The sequence below is a fragment of the Erythrolamprus reginae genome, chromosome Z, assembly GCF_031021105.1.
Source record: "Erythrolamprus reginae isolate rEryReg1 chromosome Z, rEryReg1.hap1, whole genome shotgun sequence".
In the NCBI taxonomy this organism is placed as follows: Eukaryota; Metazoa; Chordata; class Lepidosauria; order Squamata; family Dipsadidae; genus Erythrolamprus; species Erythrolamprus reginae.
The window spans coordinates 39,802,073-39,822,890 of record NC_091963.1 but is presented as its reverse complement, the minus strand read 5'-3'; the positions used below and the strand labels follow the sequence as shown (position 1 = coordinate 39,822,890).

The 20,818-nt window shown below is 38.2% G+C and overlaps 1 protein-coding gene across 4 annotated transcripts in view; it reads left to right on the top strand.

The window, feature by feature from the left end:
• DGKB (diacylglycerol kinase beta) overlaps positions 1 to 20,818 on the top strand; it is a 345,124-nt gene that overhangs the window by 150,066 nt on the left and 174,240 nt on the right. For all 4 annotated transcript variants that reach the window (XM_070729086.1, XM_070729085.1, XM_070729084.1 and 1 more), the window contains one exon: positions 17,519 to 17,583. In XM_070729086.1, coding sequence (XP_070585187.1) covers positions 17,519 to 17,583 — 65 coding nt within the window. The remainder of the gene's footprint in view (positions 1 to 17,518; positions 17,584 to 20,818) is intronic.

Genomic DNA, 20,818 nt, shown 5'->3' with positions numbered 1-20,818 from the left:
ATCTATTTGGGGATAGTTGAAGTCCCCCATTATGACTACCTTATTTCTTTTTGAGGCCTCCTTAAATTCATTTTCCAAATAGCAATCTGCCTCTGGAGTTTGGTTGGAAGGGTGATAACAGATCCCTAATGTCAAATTAGTTTTCTGCCCTGGGATTTTTATCCACAATGTTTCTGTGGGTGAATTTGAATTTTCTTGAATTTCAAGTTCATGATAATCTAACTCCTCATTTATGTACAAGGCCACACCACTACCATTTCTCCCTCTCCTGTCTATCCTGTACAGTTTGTAACCTGGAATCCTTGTGTCCCATTGGTTTTCATCCGTCCACCAGGTTTCTGTTATGCCAATAATATCAATACTATTTTCTTTCACTAAGCATTCCAATTCCCCTATTTTTGGTTGAAGATTTCTAGCCTTCGTGTACAGACATTTATATGTAGTTTTCTGGTGCACTTTCAACTTTGACTGTAGATTGTGCCAGCTAAGTAACTATGTTATCACTTTCTTCTATAAGCAGTTCATTGAAATGTAAATATTATTAGTGTGAACATCTCTGTTAAATCAGTGTATTATTTAAGTGGTTAAGTTTTCATATCTTGATTTTGGAGAAATTATATTTTTCACTGTTAGAGATGTGGCCTGTCTCTTGAGATATGAATAAGTACTGCTATTCTTTAAAGACCTTCTAAATTCAATAGTCTCTTTCAAAGGAGATTAATATTTGGGAGCATCATAAAAGCAATATCAGAAAAAAAAGTATCTAAGATGTACAATGTATATAAATTCTCTTCCACCATTATGGCTGGTTTATATCTTCAGTAATCTTCTTCATCACAGAATGCCCGGCCGGTGACTTATCCCTGGCCCGGATTTGCAGCAGGGCCAGGGAGATGCTGCTCCCGGCGCAGCCGCCATCTTGGAAGGCCAGGACTCGCAAGATTTTGCAAGATCCTGGCCATTTTGTGTCATCGGCTCAGCCCAATGACGTCATTGGGGGACGGAGCCTGCCAGCCCTATAAAAGGGGCTGCGCAGGCTTGGGGCCTCCTTTTCTCCCCGACGACGAGCAGGCGAATACCCGCCCGCCCTCCCTATCTTTCAGTGAGCTACTGTGGGTCGCCCTTAGGGGGCCGAATAGGAATTTTTGGTGGTCTCGATATTTTCTGCGACCGTTTTTTCGCCTATTCCACACTGTGGTGAAGGATGGAAGGTTAGGGGGTGCTTGCTCCCCGATTAGTTTTTAATTGGTTTACCTTTGGTCATTGGGTTGGCAGGTTAGGGGCGTAAATTGGGTGGTGTTTAGCAACTGCATGTTTCTCCGTTGGGCATCTTTGGGGATGATTGGCAGATTCTCTCCAAGGGCTCATGGTTCCTTTAACTCGATCTGAGCAATTGGGGAGAACCTGCCTTTGGGTCTCGCCCATTTCTATCCCATTTCAGGGGTTAGACGGCGAGACCTCCCACATGCATTCGCATGGCTGGGATCCAGGTGAGGGCTTGGGCCCTTCACCTGGATCAGCATGGAGTTACGCCCATATGTTGGCCCGGAAGTTTTTCTGACATCATTTCTGCCCCGGAAGTAATTGTTTGACCCTGCGGGTCCTTGTTCGGTTGAATTAAATTTATGCTAATTTAATTAATAAAAATGACCCAGTTTTAAATTCAGCTCTGTGTCCACGTCATTACTCCGCCTCTGCTGCAAATACACACACACACAAAACACACATACACACACACAAACTTGTATTTAATGCTGACACTTTTCATTTCATTCAAATACATCTTATATATCTGATGTATGGTTAATAAACTCCAATATCTCTTAGAGCCCATCTATAGTCATGACACCACATTGTGTATACAATCTTAGATGAGTATATGCTTTTCTTCAAATAATGATTATCCAGTGGGTTCACTAAACTGTATAGTCTGCCTTTTAAATTGAATAGTGAAACTCTGTTTCATCTATTGTTATATGTAAATTATCTGTTTCGTGTCAATTGTAAAAAAAAATGTATTGCAGCCAACATTTATACCTGTGTCCCACATTTTGTGGTTGAGTCTCCCAACATTCCATAGCACAGAAAACAGAAAAATAATTTCTTATCCTGTCCAGCTAAAGCAAGAAGCTGTAAAGCCAAGAGCCTTCTGTCAGTGAAGCAACATCAGTTGAATACCACCCAACTTTATATAATCACTCTGTTTTTTTAAATACTTAGCTATTTTGTGACAGTGGTATTCATCCAGGACAGGGATGCCATTTTTCGTCAAGTCCAACTTTATATATACATGTTCAACTCTAAAAGAAAAGATTAGATGTGTGAATGGCTCACTCTTTCCCCAGACTCCTTATTCATAAGAAAAAGCGAATAGCAGTATTCTTCAGGGAATTGATATGTATTGTCTCAGTCAAGTGAATAGATTTTTTTTTTACCCCCTTTCTTCTTTTATGGGCTACTCGTGCTGGTTGGAGTTTTCTGTGAGTTGATTAGCACAAAGTAACATTGATAAGCAAAAAAGGTATTTTTTTCCTATGCTCATTTTTAAAGACACTTTGCCGTAACCATACAAACCTATGTAATCCTGTAGTTTTCCAAAGGCCAACTCAATGTCCCCTAATAAGAAACCAGTCAGTAGCAATCTATTGAGCCAGAGATGATATGAACTCATTTGATTGTACTAGCAGCTGTGTGACTTCATTACCATTAGAAAAACATGCAGCCAAGCCAGCTGGTATCCAGAAAGGCTACTCAATATACATAGCTTGTCACTTTGTTGGTTTACATATTACAGCTATAAATGGATCTTATTATTTTTTTAAAAAAAACATGCATTGTTAATACTATCTCTGTCAAGACATTTTTCTAAGTTCATTGTTTTTGTGCCAGAATCTAACTTTTTTAACACAGGAATAGCTTGTTTCCCTACAATTGCGTATATTATAAATCAGTTGTTCATTTGAGACATGTCACAATTTGACTTGACGATATTTCTTTTTTTTCAGTTTTCTTTATTAAGTTTTACAAAGAATAAATAAAAGGTGTATACACAACAAAATCTTTCTTTTTTTTTTACAGATCTTACCCAATTAATAATTTCCTTATATTTCCATTTTTCCATTTTATATATTTAGAATAGAATTTTTTATTGGTCAAGTGTGATTGGACACACAAGGAATTTGTCTTGGTGCATATACTCTCAGCGTACATAAAAGGAAAAGATACATTTGTCAAGAATCATGTGGTACAACACAATGTTTATTTATATTTCTTCATCAATCAGTTTGTATTTACCTTTCCAAATTGTTCATTATATTGTATATATTTATCTTATATTTACACATTGTATCACTTTACTATATTTTATTCTCCATGCAATTATACCATAGATTCCAAATATTATAATATTCCAAATCATTTATTCCCTCAATTTCCATGGTCATTTTGTCCATTTCATCACATTTATCAATTTTATCAATTATATTATTTTTTGATGGTATCCATTTATTTTTCCATAGTTGGGCATAAAATATTCTTACAGCTTTTGTTATATGCATCATTAAATTGTTAATTGTTTTTGGAGGGGGGTTCCCCCATGTTCCTAGTAACATACTTTCTGGCAAAAATTCTATTTCCTCTTTTGTGATCTCTTTTAACCATTTATGAATTCCTTTCCAAAATCTTTTTGCTTTTGGACAGGACCACCATAGGTGGAAGAAGGTGCCATTTTCCTCTTTGCATTTCATTGGGGCTTTAAAGGTCATTACCATGTAGGTCTTTAAAGGTTATTACCAACACTTTGAATTGTGACCGGAAACTGATCGGCAGGCAGTGCAGGCCATGGAGTGTTGGAGAAACGTGGGCGAATCTGGGAAGCCCCACAATAGCTCTTGCAGCCGCATTCTGCACGATCTGAAGTTTCCGAACACTTTTCAAAGGTAGAGAGCGTTGCAGTAATTGAACCTTGAGGTGATGAGGGCATGAGCGATTGTGAGCAATGACTCCCTGTCCAAATAGGGCTGCAACTGGTGCACCAGGCAAACCTGGGCAAACGCCCTCCTCGCCAAAGCTGAAAGATGGTGTTCCAATGTTAGCTGTGGGTCGAGGAGGACGCCCAAGCTGCAAACCCTCTCTGAGGGGGTCAATAATCCCCCCCCTCAAGGTAATGGATGGATGGATGGATAGAAATTTCCTTGGAAGGGTAGACCTACAGCCACTCCGTCTTGTCAGGGTTGAACTTGAGCTTGTTGACACCCATCCAGGCCCCAACAGCCTCCAGGCATCGGCACATCACTTCCACTGCTTTGTTGACTGGACATGGGGTGGAGATGTATAACTGGGTATCATCAGCATACTGATGATACCTCACCCCATGCCCTTGGATGATCTCACCCAGCGGTTTTATGTAGATATTAAATAGCAGGGGGGGGAGGACCGACCCCCAAGGCACCCCACAAGAGAGAGATCTAGAGGTCGAGCTCTGACCCCCCACTAACACCGACTGCGACCGACCAGAGAGGTAGGAGGAGAACCACTGAAGGACAATGCCTCCCACTCCCAGCCCCTCCAGCCGACACAGAAGGATACCATGGTCGATGGTATCAAAAGCCGCTGAGAGGTCAAGAAGCACCAGGACACAGGATAAGCCCCTGTCCCAGGCCCGCCAGAGTTCATCCATCAGCACGACCAAAGCAGTTTCCGTGCTGTAGCCGGGCCTGAATCCTGACTGTTGAGGGCCTAGATAATCAGCTTCTTCCAAGGACTGCTGGAATTGGAGTGCCACCACCTTCTCAACAACCTTCCTCATAAAGGGAAGGTTGTAGACTCGACAATAATTGTTGAGCACGGCTGGGTCCAGGAAGGCTTCTTGAGGAGGGGTGCACAAGTGCCTCCTTATAAGGAGCCGGGAAGGACCCCCTCCCCAAGGAGGCGTTGACAATCTCCTGGACCCAGTTCCGTGTCACCTCTCAGCTGGCTGAAATCAACCAAGAGGGACATGGATCCAGTAAACAGGTGGCGGAACTCACAGCTCCAATGGCCTTGTCCACTTCATCAGGTGTCACCAAGTCAAACTCCTCCCAGACAGATGGACAAAGACGAGCCCCAGTCACCTCGACTGACTCGTTATTGATTTAGGCTTGCAATCGCCTGAGCCCATGACAAGGTTCCTTTTGCTGATCTCATCATTCTTTCCACTTGACCATTTCTGGAGAGATAAGGGTGTGTCTGATCCCCTGTTCTTTTAAATAGGTTTCAAATTGTAAAACTGTGAATTGGTGCCCATTGTCTCAAACCATGGTGGTGGTCATGAGGGCTATCTCTAACCACTTCAAATATGCACTCACAATTATGAGGAAAGTTTGCCCATGAGTCAGGCTAGCGAAATCAATGTGCACCCTGGACCATATGTGGTCACCTCTGAGGGAGCTGGTCTGGATTCCTGACATGGAGAGAAGTTGGACACCCATTTAGTAATGTTCTGGTTCATGTTAGGACACCAGACATAGCTTCTAGCCAAGGCTTTCATCTGGATAATTTCTGGATGGACTACATGCAATACTTCCAATACTGCACACACAGTTTCTGTGGAAGCATCCACTCGAACCCCCCAGAGAAGGCAAACTTGCAATACTGATAGTTAGTTTTATTTGGTCATAAATATTTTAAATTCAGCCCCAACAGATCCCTTTGGCCACCCCCTCCACACACAGTACAAGACTTGGGTGATTGTTTTGTTCTTTGTAGAGTGGCATGCAACCTCAAGTAAGGTTATTGGGCTAGAGTCCAAGCAGTCAATTAGAAGTGCAAGTGTCTGAGGTGTGGGATCTTCCAGTAGCTCCGTCAAGGGACTGCGGCTGAGGGTTTCTGCATACCCAAAAGTCTGTTCAGGCTGGTAGATTAGCCAGTAGCTATAGGTGGCCAGGAAAATGGCCCACTTAGCCATCTTTGTTGATAACTAGGCAGGCATGAGGTGGTTGCCTGCGATGAGTCTCAAAAGCAGTTTGTGGTCAGTGATCAAGTAAAATTGTCAGCCATGATAAATAGTCGTGAAAGCGCTTGATTCCAGCCACCACAGCTCACTGTAATTGTGTTCCACGTTGAACAGAGTCTTAGAATGAAAGGTGGTGGGTGCCTTTGTGGCATTGGGTAGCAATGGCTGAGGACAGCCCCAACACAAAAGGATGAAGTGTCACCACATTAAGTGGCAAGGTCTGATTATACTGGATCAGGAGGCTGTCTGCAGAAAGTTGGCATTTGATGGCAGCAAGAGTGGCTTCTTCAATTCTTCCCGAGGTCCATTTTGCCTTTTCCCCCGGCAGCCTGTGGAGTGTCTCGGCCACTGTAGCCTTCTATTTGAGGAAAAAACTATAGAAGTTAAGGAGCACAAGGAACACTTGTAGTCCAGTCTGGTTCTGAGGGGTAGGGGCATCCTGAATTGCCTTAATTTTTGAAATTGGATCACGTACCCTGTCCACTCCAATTTGGTGTCTTCCTCTTTTAAGCCACAGACCCTTGTTGCGAATTCGGGTCAGCACTGTCCTCAGTCCTTGAAGTAATTAATTTTTTGTCTTTGGCTGAAATTACAATATCATTGAAATATGCCACGATCCCTGGAATTTCCTCTAACAAGCATTCCATAAGATGTTGGAATAGTCCAGGGGCTACGCTAACTCCCAACTGGAGCCACATACATTTAAGCCTACCTCTGTCTGTCACAGTGTTCTAGGCCTCCACAGTGGTGCCATCTACAGGCAACTGCTGTTACTCCTGTGCAAGATCGAGTTTTCTAAACATCTTTCCTGGGACCAGGGAGTTCAGCAGATAGTGGACTACAGGAAGTGGCTAGACACTCTGCTGAAGTGCCTTATTAAGCATGCACTTATAGTCAATGTACACACAAATTGACCCATCTGGCTTGACCAAGGTCACTATAGAGATTTCCCACTATGCATGGTGGATGAGCTCTAGGATTCCTTGGCCAATTTGGTGTCCAATTCCTTATGTAATTTCAGTCGGAGGGTGAGAAGAGGCCTCTGGGGTTTAAGCCGAATTGGTGCTACGTTTGGGTCCAAATTGACCCGTTGTACATGCCCAGACTGCTGCTTAAAAAGTCCTCAAACTCCTTCAGAAGATCTTCTGTGATGCTATTGGTGAGGTGTTGATTCCAGTCACTCCCATGCCCTGGACTTCGAACCATCCCAGTTCCGAGCAGGCATAGAAGGTAGACACTGACCACTGTCAGCACGAGGGGGGGGGGCATTGAAATTCTTGAATTGTACCTGGAATGTGCTGCAGCCAATGACTGGAATGTGGGTGCCTTGGTAATCAGTCAGCCTCAGTTCTTGGTGCTGCAGTTGTTTCTTCTGGATCATTGGGATTACTTTTTGCATCATAGCCCAGGATATGATGGTGGGAGACGACCTGTGTCAATATCCATGCTGAATGATGACCCCTTGAGCAGAATGGTGACTCGCAGTTACTTCTGGTGTGGCATGGTTGTTTGCTAGATTGTTATTTGGCAGGTCTTGGTCATGTGGGCCCAGTTGGTTTTCCATCGTAGTTGCTAATTCCTGTGTTGCTTGGCAGAGCCAGTCTTGCTCAGTGCTTGTCGTGTTGCCTGTGGTGAAGGCAGCTTGGCATGGCAGAGCCTTACTAGATGACCGCAACAGTCACATCATTTTCACATGGCCTTGCGGTATCAGCAGTCGGTGTTATGATGATGCCCTCTGCAGCTGGCACATGGTGGACGTCTGTCATTGATACATTTGTCACTTTTTGAATTGAAGGCAGAAAACTTCCTCATCACTGTCAGGTTAGAAGTCTTGTGCAAAACTCTCATGATGCCTGCTGACCATCTTTTTTGGCTGCTTGTTTGCTGTAATGCCTCACTCAACCTAGTGGATGTTTCAGCTGCCCTAGCCTTGTCCAGTGCAATTTGGAGAGTGAGGGTGGTCTTTGAAAGCAACCTTTGTTGGAGGTTAATGTCCCAAATTCTGCAGATCACTCAGTTGAGCAGTTGCTCATCAAGCTTGTGGAACTCACAATGGCAGCAGCCTTGTACAGTGTAGCAACATATCCATTAATGGACTCGCCCTCCTTCTAGTTCCGCAGATTGAAGGCATGCCACCATTGGAGGTTTTTGGAGCAGGTGACTGTCTGGACTGGCATTGGTTCAGCTGCTTTGAACATGTCTGTGCCACAGTAGCTCAGGAAGCGTACTAGTTTGTGGTTATTAGTCCGATAGCCGAAGGAGATCGTTTGCGTCCATTAAGCATTCAAAGCAAGTCATGTAAATGTCTCAGTGCATCATCATGTCAGCTGAGCTGGTGCTTTAGGAAGGCTGTTTGTTGAAATTTTTACTGCCCTGGGCTGGATTACGAGATTGTCAGCTCTTTTCGTCCCTTTTTGCCTCCCAACCCCGTCTTTGTTGCGGGGTTGGGAGGCAATGTTGAATAGGGTGAATGGAAGACAGAAATGGTTTCAAAACAACAGCTCTTTATTTGGCAACTATTTACAATACATCAGAAGCACTTTCTGACATCCATTCCTTTTATACAGAGCTGCCAGACAGTCTAGCCAATCAGCAGTCAGTATTTTCCCTCCAGAATGGAAGATTTGATTGAAATCTATGTACTTCAATCTGAGAATGTAATATGGCATAATTGCATGATGTGTGAATTAGTGATATTTATTAAAAGCTTTAGCAGTAAAAATGGAATGAAGATTGAATTAATGTTTAATAGTAAACATTATTATTAATAAAGCCCTACATGGCTTAGGACCAGATTATCTTTGGGACCGCCTTCTGCCACATACACCCCAGCAACCAATAAGAACCCACAGGGTTGGCCTTCTCCAGGTCCTGTCAGCCAAACAATGTTGGTTGGCGGGTCCCCGAGGGAGAGCCTTCTCTGTGGCAGCTCTGACCCAACTGCCTCTGGAGATTCGCATTCTTTCCACTTTAGCAGCCTTCCACAAAGCCGTAAACACCTGGCTGTTCTGGCAGGCCTAGGACTGTTGAGGAATGTTAGTGCAAGTATGTGCATTTTAATAGGGGTTTTATTAATCAATGTTTTTAAGTGTTTTAGAATTTGTTTTTATCTGTTGGAAGCCTCCCAGAGTCCTTCAGGAGTATAATAAGTATAATAAACAAACAAACAGAGTGAACTAACTCTATATAAATTAGATTGTTTCCTATTAGAACAGATTGAGTTAGATTTTTGTATCTAAAAACTATATTTCTAAGAAGAATAGAGGAGAAGGCATATAGCCTGTCTTGATCATATACAGCTTATCATATGCATATAGTGTGAGTCAGAGTTGGGTTCCTCCCAGTTCACACCACTTCGCACAGGTTCTATAGAACTGGTAGAAAATCACTGATGGTATCACGGAACTGGATCTGTGACTGCCAATCCATGGACACCGCCATCTTTTTGTGGGATTTTGGGGGGGAGGGGTTCTTTCTCTTTTTTGGAGGGGGGGTTTCCTAGGGTTTTTTTTTCCTGTGCTTGCTCAGAGGCTGAGTTTCTGTCACTGCACATGTGTCACCATATTGATTTTTGCTGGGGGGGGTTATGTTTTTATTTTTCAGCACTGCGCATGCACATGCGGGTGTAGTCACACAGTGCCGGAGGAAATGAATGGGGGGCGAGGTAGGTTAGAACTTACCCTTGGTGCGAGTTCTTTTAAAATTAGGCATTCTGACATGATTTTGTTAGTTAACAGGAGAATATCATGAAAAATCACGTGGCAGATAGCTTTAATACAGTTTATTTCATTAGCATTGTTATAACCAAACCTACACTCAACAAATTATATTAAAATAGATATATTTTTCTCATTCAGTTGAATGGTATTTAAATGGGAAAATCTACGGCTCATGCTATTGATAATAAGCAGAACACTGAATTGTGAAAGCTGGGAGTTAAAAATGCTGACCCAGTAGTTGGAAAAACAATTTTAGTTTAAAAATTAATTTAAAGGTCCCCGGTGTTGGGTACCTATGCTATTTAAGGAAGTAATTACATACAGTAAAGTCAACAAGAGTATTGATTAGGATTTAATTCATTACAAAACACAGGATGGTTTTCTCTTTGACAGTACACTGGTTTCCTTTTTTTCCTTTTCTCATCTTTGTGTTTTTGATGGTCAATTTAGTAACAAATTTGCAATTAATCATTTGCTGATTGCAATGAGTAGTCTGTCAATAATATGCAGCTCACATTGCTAAGAGGATTATGCAGTACTTCATTGTTTTCCTTTTGTCTTGGGAACACTTTGTCTAGCTATGTTTCCTAGAATGGATTATGAATAAATGTTTGAAAGTAATGCATGCCAGTTTTAAAAAGACACCATGGACTGATTCGGCGTATTAATCGAAATAGGCACTAACTTTCTTTTGGCATTTCAGTACTTGGACATCTGTTGACTTCTATTACGTGAAGTTGGACACTCTGGGATTAGTGAAGAGTTTCATTATCTTAAATGTCATAACATTTGTTTGAATTACTCTGTGTAGGTTTCAAATGCTGAAATTGTAATTTTGAATTGCTCAACAGATTTCATTTGACTTTCAAAAATACAGAAATAGGAGCTTATTAAAAATCTTATTGCTAATTTTCAGTTTAGTCGATCATAATAAAAGGTTATAATCAAGTTATTTTCCTGGAGTTTAAAATTTGTTTTAAGTATCATATAACAAATTTTGCATGTATTGAATTTGTGTACGTAATACCTCAATTACCTGTAGATTAAGCAATGCATTTCACTCAAAGTTTCCCCAAAGTGATAGTGGCAGGTTTCTTATAAAAATCCTGAGACAGCTGCTAATCATGCACACTTCTATTTGTACAGCATCTTGAATTTTTTTTAAGAACCTCATCAAAAGACTGATAAACTTGGACTGATGGATCACCACTCATAATTTGAAAGCATAATCTCTATCTTCACCATGACAAGATGACTTGTAGAACATAGCTGGATTATTCTTTAGCCTTTCTTTTCTCTTACCAACAGTCTGAATTGGGACTTTTAAGTGAAAATATTAGGTCCTATGTTGCAAGATGACCATTGGCTTAGAAAAATATTTATAAATGTGCAGGTGAGCAGGTGGAAAAATTGAAGCATAGATCATGGATATCAAACTTGCGGCCATCATATGACATATCATGATGTTTTCCCCCTTTGCGGATCTGGAGTGGATGTGGCCTGAAACATATCCGACCTGAGGGCCACCAGTTTGACATCCCTGGCATAGATCATAAGTTCCTTTCCTGCCCAGCCAAGCCAAGAGCCTAATTAAATAATTTCTGTCTCTCATTCCCAACAGTACATATACAGCTGTATGGTACATACATTTATAGTACAGTACTGTATATAGTATAGTATATGAGCCGGGGTGGCGCAGCAGATAGAGTGCTGTACTGCAGGCCACTGAAGCTGACTTGTAGATCTGAAGGTCAGCGGTTCAAATCTCATCACTGGCTCAAGGTTGACTCATCCTTCCATCCTTCCGAGGTGGGTAAAATGAGGACCCAGATTGTGGGGGCAATAGCCTAGCTCTGTTAAAAAAGTGCTATTGCTAACATGTTGTAAGCCACCCTGAGTCTAAGGAGAAGGGCGGCATAAAAATTGAATAGATAGATAGATAGATAGATAGATAGACAGACAGACAGACAGACAGACAGACAGACAGACAGACAGACAGACAGACAGACAGACAGACAGACAGACAGACAGACAGACAGACAGACAGACATAGTACATTTATGGTACAGTACATTTACAGTTTAGAGTACTCATAGAAGAATTGCAATTATCACCAAAGAAAGGAGACTTCTGTATATTCTCAGTCTATTCTTGATAATAAAAATGGAGGTTCCCATTATCTTAGTGTTAAAGTTGCAGAGTCTAGTTTCCAGAAAAAGAATCAGCCAGCAAAGTGACAATAGAAAAGTAACAGCTTCCTGTTTATGAACTTATGAAAGAGTTTGTACAAATTGAAATAATTCAGCCCTTTAACACAGTTCAGAAAGGTAAGCTAAAATCAAGAATATTATAACTACTTTTTATTGTAAGATATAGTAACAGAATCTTCCAAGTAAAAATGTCACTTGCATGCTCTCTACTTTTACATTCTAGAGAACTGGAGTGTGTCAATTCTGGGAACATTTTCTCATTTCATTTCTGTTTTGTATTGATTTCTAGTTGTATTTCAGTATCAGATTGATGTGTGGGCTGCCACTTTTTGTCCTGTTTCTCAAGGTTATTCTCATAGCACAATATATCAACCCATAATCTTTCCATGTGTTACATCTACCAACAATTACTTCCTGATTATAATTTTGAATAGTACTATTTCAAATCATGGGGTTAAGAGAGAGATATTGGATTCACTAATGTAGAGTGTCAGCAAAATTTCATCTTCACCTTATATAACATATTGTCCAAGTTACATCAGCTGCCAACACAGAAGACTGTGTCTACTATATTCAAAGACATGCTTGAAAATAATGCATAGACCTCATAAAAGATGATAATATTTGTGAAGTATCTAACCATTATTTCCTTTCAGTTGTGTAATGTGGTAGAATCAGTAGCTGAAATGAGACGGTGTTAAAAAACTGGTGTGGCAGGTATCTCTGGGATGGAGAAAAAGATACAAAAACGATCTCCATTAAACCTTGGATACTTATCTAATTGTTTTCTGAGTGCAGTTGGTATGGCAAGTTTCTTGTAAACAGGTAACAAACATACTTATCTGATCAGCTCTCAGTGTTATTCTGGTTCCTTATGCCTAACAGGTAATGAAAATAGTGTTGAGATGTTAATTTGACATTTATTCTCTAGATACTATTCTCCAGATACTATGTATCTGTAGGCTACATTGATCATATTAAAAATAACAAATTAAAATAATCCCTATTAACAATGTCTGCAGAGTATGATTAGCCCTCAATTTACAACAGGTGGGCCTGGAATTTTGGCACCAATTTATATGTTCATTAAGTGAGTCATCATATAATTGGATCCATTCTCATTGTCATTTTTATCACAGTCATTAAGTGAATCACTAATATGATCACTAACAAATCACATGTTTTTAAGTGAATCATGTACTTGTTAAGCAGTCTGACTTGCCCGACTGGCTTTGCTTTCTGGAAGCTAGTTAGAAAGTTTGCAATCACATGATTGAAAGATGATGCAACCATAATAAATGCAAGCTAATTGCCTAATACCTGAATTATAATCATGTCATCAGAAGGGTGATACATTAGTTGTAACTTTGAAGATGGATTCATGTCACTTTTTATGAGGGAGGTTGTCTTAACTTTGAACCATTGCTAAATGAACAGTTGTAAACTGATCATAATCTATTTTTAAAACGTCAAGATGTTTGTTCAGCTGAATGTCCACCCATTTTCTGGGAGCTGCCCATAATTTTTATGTGAATATATATTTCACACATAAAAAAGGTAAAATATATGAATGACCCTGAAGGCTACCATCATTCTTTTTTAACCCCTCCCTATAGATATCCTGATCCAAGTTTTCCTTGTTGTTAACATTATTTGTATTTATAGCATAATACTTTATAATAATTGAAATTGTAATATTTATTAATATTATTTGACAATATTAGCAATTTCATTAATGTTTATATCATGCTAGACAATTAGAAAAAAATAAAATGATTATGTAATTGAAGTTATAATTTTATTGTTGATGTATTAAAATTATATTATTTTGTCCATTCAAATGTTTATGTGTATCTATATTTAACTAACAGCTGGCTTAGGCTTAATGCTTTTGCATAACATGATAGAATCTGCCTATTTAACTATTTTGATTTGGGAATTTTCCACTGAAAAGATAACAAACAATTATTTCTCATTTGAATATTAAATTGTTATTGGGAAGTATTTTGTATAACTTAATTATTTAGTCAAAACAGATGTTCATAAAAATATAGGATACATGCAAATCATGTAGCAGAATAAATATTTTCACAAGTAATGTATTTGTTTCAGCTGCTTTTCCAAATCACATGTCCATTTATGTATCAACCATAAATTATGGCCGCTTTCTTTTGAAAAATGCAATAACTAAAACAACACTTTAAAATTAAAACCCTGCTGTTCTGTTTAAGAAAAGTAACAAATCTTATGTTCCCGGGTCACCCTGACCCGGACCGAAAACTCTTCATTTGCAGTGCTTATGTTTGGTCTTTTTGAAAGCTTTTTTCACTTGGAAAGTAGTCTGAACATTTCTGCACACAATGATATGAAAATTGAAATGAAAAAAGTAAATCTTATTGGTTTATTTTGCGGATATAATGCACGCCCCCCCTGTTTTTGTGAAATTTTTTTCAATTTATGGATAGTTTTGCTTGCAAAATGCATTCTATTTTACTAAAGTTGGTATGGGATTGGTAGCTTGAACATTTCTGAACATAATGATATGAAAATTGAACTGGAAAAATTGATGCATATTGGTTTATTTTGTTGATGAAATGCACGCCCCCCCCCCGTTTTTTTAAAATAGTCTTCACTTTATGGATAGTTTTGCTAGCAAAATACATTCTATTTTACTAAAGTTGGTGTGGGATTGGTAGCTTGAACATTTCTGAACATAATGATATGAAAATTGAACTGGAAAAATTGATGCATATTGGTTTATTTTGCACATAAAGTATGCCTCAATTATTTCAATTTATATAAAAATTATGCTGTTAATTTCAAACTTACATACTTTTTTTTAGTAAAATGGATTTGTTTCATAAAATTAGTTCTCTGGCTACAATGTGGTTGATTTTCAAAAGGATATTCCAAATATTTCTAGACAAATATGTATAAACAGTGACAATAATGGCACACAGCAAGGCCGAGGGGGGGTGGCCCTTTTGTGGCAAAAATAAACCAATAAGAACCATTTTTTTCAGTTCATTTATATTTTTCTTATATTCAGAAATGTTCAATTTAGTATATCAAACCTTTTGGGGGAAAATTCCTTAGGGATTTGTAGCCTTAAAAAATAGAAATTGACACGAAATTAAAAAAGGATGGGGGGAGGGGCTTTTTGATCAAAATAAAAATATAAGTCTCAATTTTTCCAGTTCAATTTTCATATCATTATGTTCATAAATGTTCAAACTAGTTTTCCAGTTGAAAAGGTTTTCAAAAAGACCAAATTCAAGTGCCTAAAAAAAATCATTTTGGTCCGGGTCTATATGACCCGAACAGACTAAGTGTGACTTTTTTTTTGCCTAGAAAAAAAATTTTTCCCCCACCCCCACAAATATTTTTTTGATGGTCAGCATTGTTAAATTGAGTAAATGAATGCCTAAGATTTTAAAGAATATTTCGGATTTGGAGCATAAAAAAATAAAAAGTGAAAATGGTTGCAAGCAGCCAAGGGGGGGGGGGAGGCCTTATTTCTGATGTTAAAAAACCAATAAGAATCATTTTTTTCAGTTCCTTTATATTTTTCTTATATTCAGAAATGTTCAAGCTACCAATCCCACACCAACTTTAGTAAAATAGAATGCATTTTGCAAGCAAAACTATCCATAAATTGAAAAGATTTTCACAAAAACGGGGGGGGCGTGCATTATATCCGCAAAATAAACCAATAAGATTTACTTTTTTCATTTCAATTTTCATATCATTGTGTGCAGAAATGTTCAGACTACTTTCCAAGTGAAAAAAGCTTTCAAAAAGACCAAACATAAGCACTGCAAATGAAGAGTTTTCGGTCCGGGTCAGGGTGACCCAGGAACATAAGATTTGTAACTTTTTTTGCCCAGCAAAAACTAAGCCCCCCACCCCCCCCAAAAAAATTCTCATAGAGAGAACCCCTGAAATGATGAAACTACATGAAATTTCAAGTTTCAGATATGCAGGGAAAAATTTTTACAGGGACTCAAACTTGGCTTCGGGTCACATACGACCCGAACAGAACAGCAGGGTCACCTAAATTACTTTTGTTCTTATCGACAATTAATGCTTGCTAATGTTAAACATAAATGGAAAACCACTTCCATAAAATATCTGGTTTCCTTCCAATCATATTTTAAGTGTGTAAATATATATAAGTATAGAGATGTAGTGTTTAAAATCAAAGACTCCCCCGGAATTTTTTTCATTTTGAACCGTGATTCTAATTGAACAATTTACAATTTATATCAATGGACTACAAAATACAAAAGAAAAGCAAATAAGGATTTAATAAAACTATTTTCAAGTAAAACATTATCAATTTCAAAGAAGTGGACAAATAACATTTTATATACCCTACAGTTTAAAAACAATTATGAAAAATTTAACAGCTTTTTTGACCTCTCTTTACTGTATCATCCTTTAAGATGTGAAATTAAAAGCCACAGTACATGTGTGTTATATTTGATTTGTGGGGAGCCCATTCAGATTTATTCTTGATCCTATGCGCCAGAAAAACAGTCTCCCATTTGCTAATATGGGAAGAAGCATAAAAATTCATTGGAAACTATGGCTTTTAAAAAATGTTTAATCAGACTGGTATGAATGTTGCAAAAAAGTTAGAGCATTACATTTTACAGGAATTGTTGCAGAGGTTTTTAAATTGTACTCTTCTCATCTTGTTTGTTAAATGTATATACACTTCTTGTCCTTTATAAGAGCAGATTGAAACAAAGGTAATTCGTTATGAGTTGGGGAAGGATAGTAATTGAAATCAGTATTGCCATGTTGAGAAGACAAACATTGAAAGAATGAATTGCCTGTAAACACTAAGCAGACTAAAAAGAATGAACATTGCATTTTCAACACTAATTCTGTTTTATATAATTGTTTGCATGTTGAATTAAACTGAGCTGAAGATAGTTCAGAAACTATATTCTCTTTCTTATTGAATCCTTTCATATATTTATGTAATTTATGACATAGTTTTGTAATTCTTTTCTTTATGTTGCCATTTTATATAAGTTCTGAAAATATTATTTTACTGGAAGGGTAGTAGATGCTTGGAACAAACATCCAGCAGATGTGGTTGTTAAATCCACAGTAACTGAATTTAAACATGCCTGGGATAAACATATATCCATCCTAAGATAAAATACAAGAAATAGTATAAGGGCAGACTAGATGGACCATGAGGTCTTTTTTTGTCATTAATCTTCTGTGTTTCTATGTTTCTAAATTTGGTTATTTTTTAATATTTAAATATTAAATTGTATTTTAATGACTTGTTAAATAATTTACCAATATATTTCTTTTAAGAGCTACATTGAAAAAATACTTATTTATCTAGTTATCATATTTATAACTACCCATTTCACCAGAACTGATTCAGGGTGGCATACAACAATCAAATAAAACCACAATAGGCATACAAAAATCATTGGAAAGATGATATAAAATCTCAAAATAATAAATAAAGACACAGAGTATTTTCCATATTTAGTTTATAGCTTTGTCAAAAAGTATTTTTATTTTGCAATGCATCCACAATAATATTGTATTTGTAAATTTTATTTTAGGATGCTTCAATTGCTCACAGATTTCACATTATGCGTGAAAAACATCCAGAGAAGTTCAATAGCAGGTGAGAACTGATTTTTTTTCTTTTATATTTTTTACATGAGTGGATGAATTATTTTAAAATAGCAATGATGTATGTGCTAGATTAAAAAAACTGTGATTTTTATCATAAAAATAAATTCATATTATCATGATGCCTTTCATTATGTCCCACTAATACTGTATTCCTGTCACTCTTATTTCTGTTCTGACCTTAATAAATCTTTGCATATTTACGATATAAATATTTTCTTAGTTACCGAGTTTTCTTTTGGAAATCTGGGTTTTGTAATATGGGTTCAATTTTCAATATTGCAAGTATGTAGTTTAGTCAATTTAATTCAGATTGCCAGGTCAGAGGAGGCTAATATGGTATAATTTCTCAAGCTTTGTCTCATGGAATAGATGAGTTTAATATTTTCTGTAAAAATTCAGATAAACAGGAAGAAGTATTAATAATACTTTAAGTATTCATAATATTAACATTTTCACACATTTGAAAATTATCATTATCTTTTGAATGGTATTTATTCATTTATAGGTTTATATAGCTGCCAATTCCAACTAAGCAGGTACCAGGCAGCCTACAGTTCAACTAAAAAAAAAAACCCAACATAAAAATAGTTGCACCAGCCATGTAAAAGCTCCTCTGGTACCTCCTTTTAGGAAAAACTGATTAAACCTAAATATCTTATTTTGTGTTCAATATTCTCAGTTACAGTATGCTTACATGTTGTGTTGGATGATTATACCATGGCAAGTCACAACCCATCTGTCAGTTCCTCCATCTTTTTCTTGCTGCAACACATAATGCTTTCTGGACTTGAACATATATATTTCAATAGCTTGTAAATATAAAGCATCATGATTTTTTATGGCTAAGAATTTAATCCAAAAAGAATTTAATTAATGTCTCTGCTCTTTCTTTAGTCGTGGGAGCAGATTTCTCTATCATTACCAGCACTATTATATTCTGACTTTTATGCAGCATGTTGGCTCCAAGAATCCCATGAAATTATAGCATATCCATTATTTTTAAAAATAATTTTAAAATGCTCTGCTTGTATGGTAATCCATTTGATTTGCTTATGCTTTTTTAAACATGTATCATATTTATGCAAATAAAAGCTTTGTTTTGATTCTATCATAGTTTGCATTTTTAGAAGTAGCATTATTCAGTCAAGTTGTTTTTCATGCCTTTACATTAGGATGTTTGCAAAATTAAACTCATTTCCATTTTACTCTTCAGTTTGGGAAAATATATGACAGGGATTTATGGTTATGGTTTTATGAAGACTGCAGTCCTTCAATGCAAGTCTCAGTCTCTAAGCTCTTATAAAATAATTTATGGTACTGAGCTGTTCAGTGTTCTATTGCTTCTATACTGCTTTGGTCACAAATAAATATTCAAGATGCAAAAATTGAGGTAATGTCATCCTTGACAAGCATGAGGACTTGTGGAATCCACTTGAGCTCTCCATGTACTTTATGATCAGAGTTGCTAATGTTTTGCCAATGCAAAATTGCTGAATGCTAATGAAATATAGTAATCTACTGCCAGCAAGAGTTGTATGTATTCTTTCCTACCTCGGTAATACTCTTTTCACAGTAAAAAAACACAACTGAATCACGAACGAAATAGAAATGCATTTCCATTAAGGAGTTAGTTGAATTGTTATTCTGGAAGTAGAACTAATATCTCAAATTTATAAACTATATTTAGTTTAGAACATCGATAGGTTTCTACCTATTAGGGCAAGTTGACTTGAGTTGCAGAACAGTAGTGACTGCCAGCTGACCACGTACCAGAACTGGTTACCCGGTCACCACTTATTATTTATTTATTTATTTATTTATTTATTTATTTATTTATTACTTAGATTTGTATGCCGCCCCTCTCCGAAGACTCGGGGCGGCTCACAACATGTAAAAACAAATCATAAATCACAAATCACTTGCTCACCCCATTTACCCACCTGCCCAGTCACTTCCATTTCTTCCTCACCTCCTGGGCAGCTTGCCTGCCTAAGCTGCCTTCCCATGTAGTGCCTGCCCTGTGCCCCATCTATGAAGTTTCCGAATTCCTGCAGTTCCCCCCTTCTCATTAGCCATGTCATGAATCATGTTCTCCAATTAATCCCATTGGCAGGTTTTGACCCCCACATCCATCCTTCTGACTCTTTACTTACTAGATACAGTAAGTAAAAGAAATATTTATGAAATGCATTTTCAGTTAGAGCAATCCTCCAGCTTTCCCCCGTGCCCTTTTTTTCATGGCAACTTGAAATCTTTGCAAGTTGACCTTTGGGTTTCCTGACTTCCCGAAGGCCACCTGCATAAACCAAAAATAATTTGAGTACAGGTACAGCATCTAGGGACACGAACCCTCCCCCCCAGACCTATTTGGATTTTTCTCATGAAATTTGGTTATAAGGCATGTTGCTCTTCTTTTTCCAAAATGCCTTTCCCTTCCACTTGATTAAGTATTAGAGTTATCTCCAGTGCCATCTCAAGTCGAGGATTCTTTGCACTTCATAGTGGGCTTGCTCCTCTATGACCACAGAGCCTAGAAGTCACAAGGTAGTGGCCTCTGAGTTGATCCAACTACAGGTTTTAGGAGGCTACTATGGATATTCAATCAGTAAATCTGACTGAGGAGGGAGGCTCCCTTGGGCATTCCAGCACTGAGATGAAGTCCATGCTGCTCAGTACCTTGAATGGGGTTAGTCCAATGGGACTGTGATCAGCATTATTGTACACGATCACAGGAAAAGCAGAAAGTCATCCCAATTGGATTGCTGATAGTTGACATAGCTTCTCAGGTACTGCTCTATTATGGCTAAGTCCCATCCAGAAACCCAGGCAGAGAGAAACTTGTTGAATCCTATTTCTCTCTGGCACAGCGCTTTCTGGACTTTCCAGGACCCAAATTGTAGTTAGAGAGAAAGATTCTCTCCCCCTCCCAGCAAGAGAGTGGAAGAGAGAAAACAAGTTGCCAAAGAACACATTGAGGGCTCCATTATATGCTCCCCAAGTCAGCGGCTGCTGCTTCTCCCCACCCTGCTGCTCTTGCCTGAGTTTTGCAGCACTGCACTTTGGGAGCCAGATTCCTATATGTCCCATCCAGAAAGCCTGCACCTTCCTAAGGCCACGAGGGCTGCTTCCCCACCTGCTATTATCCGGAGCTTCTATTTCAGCCACCACTGCCTGTTGCTGCTGAAACTCCCCTTTTAGCTGCCACCACCATCTGCTGGCACCTG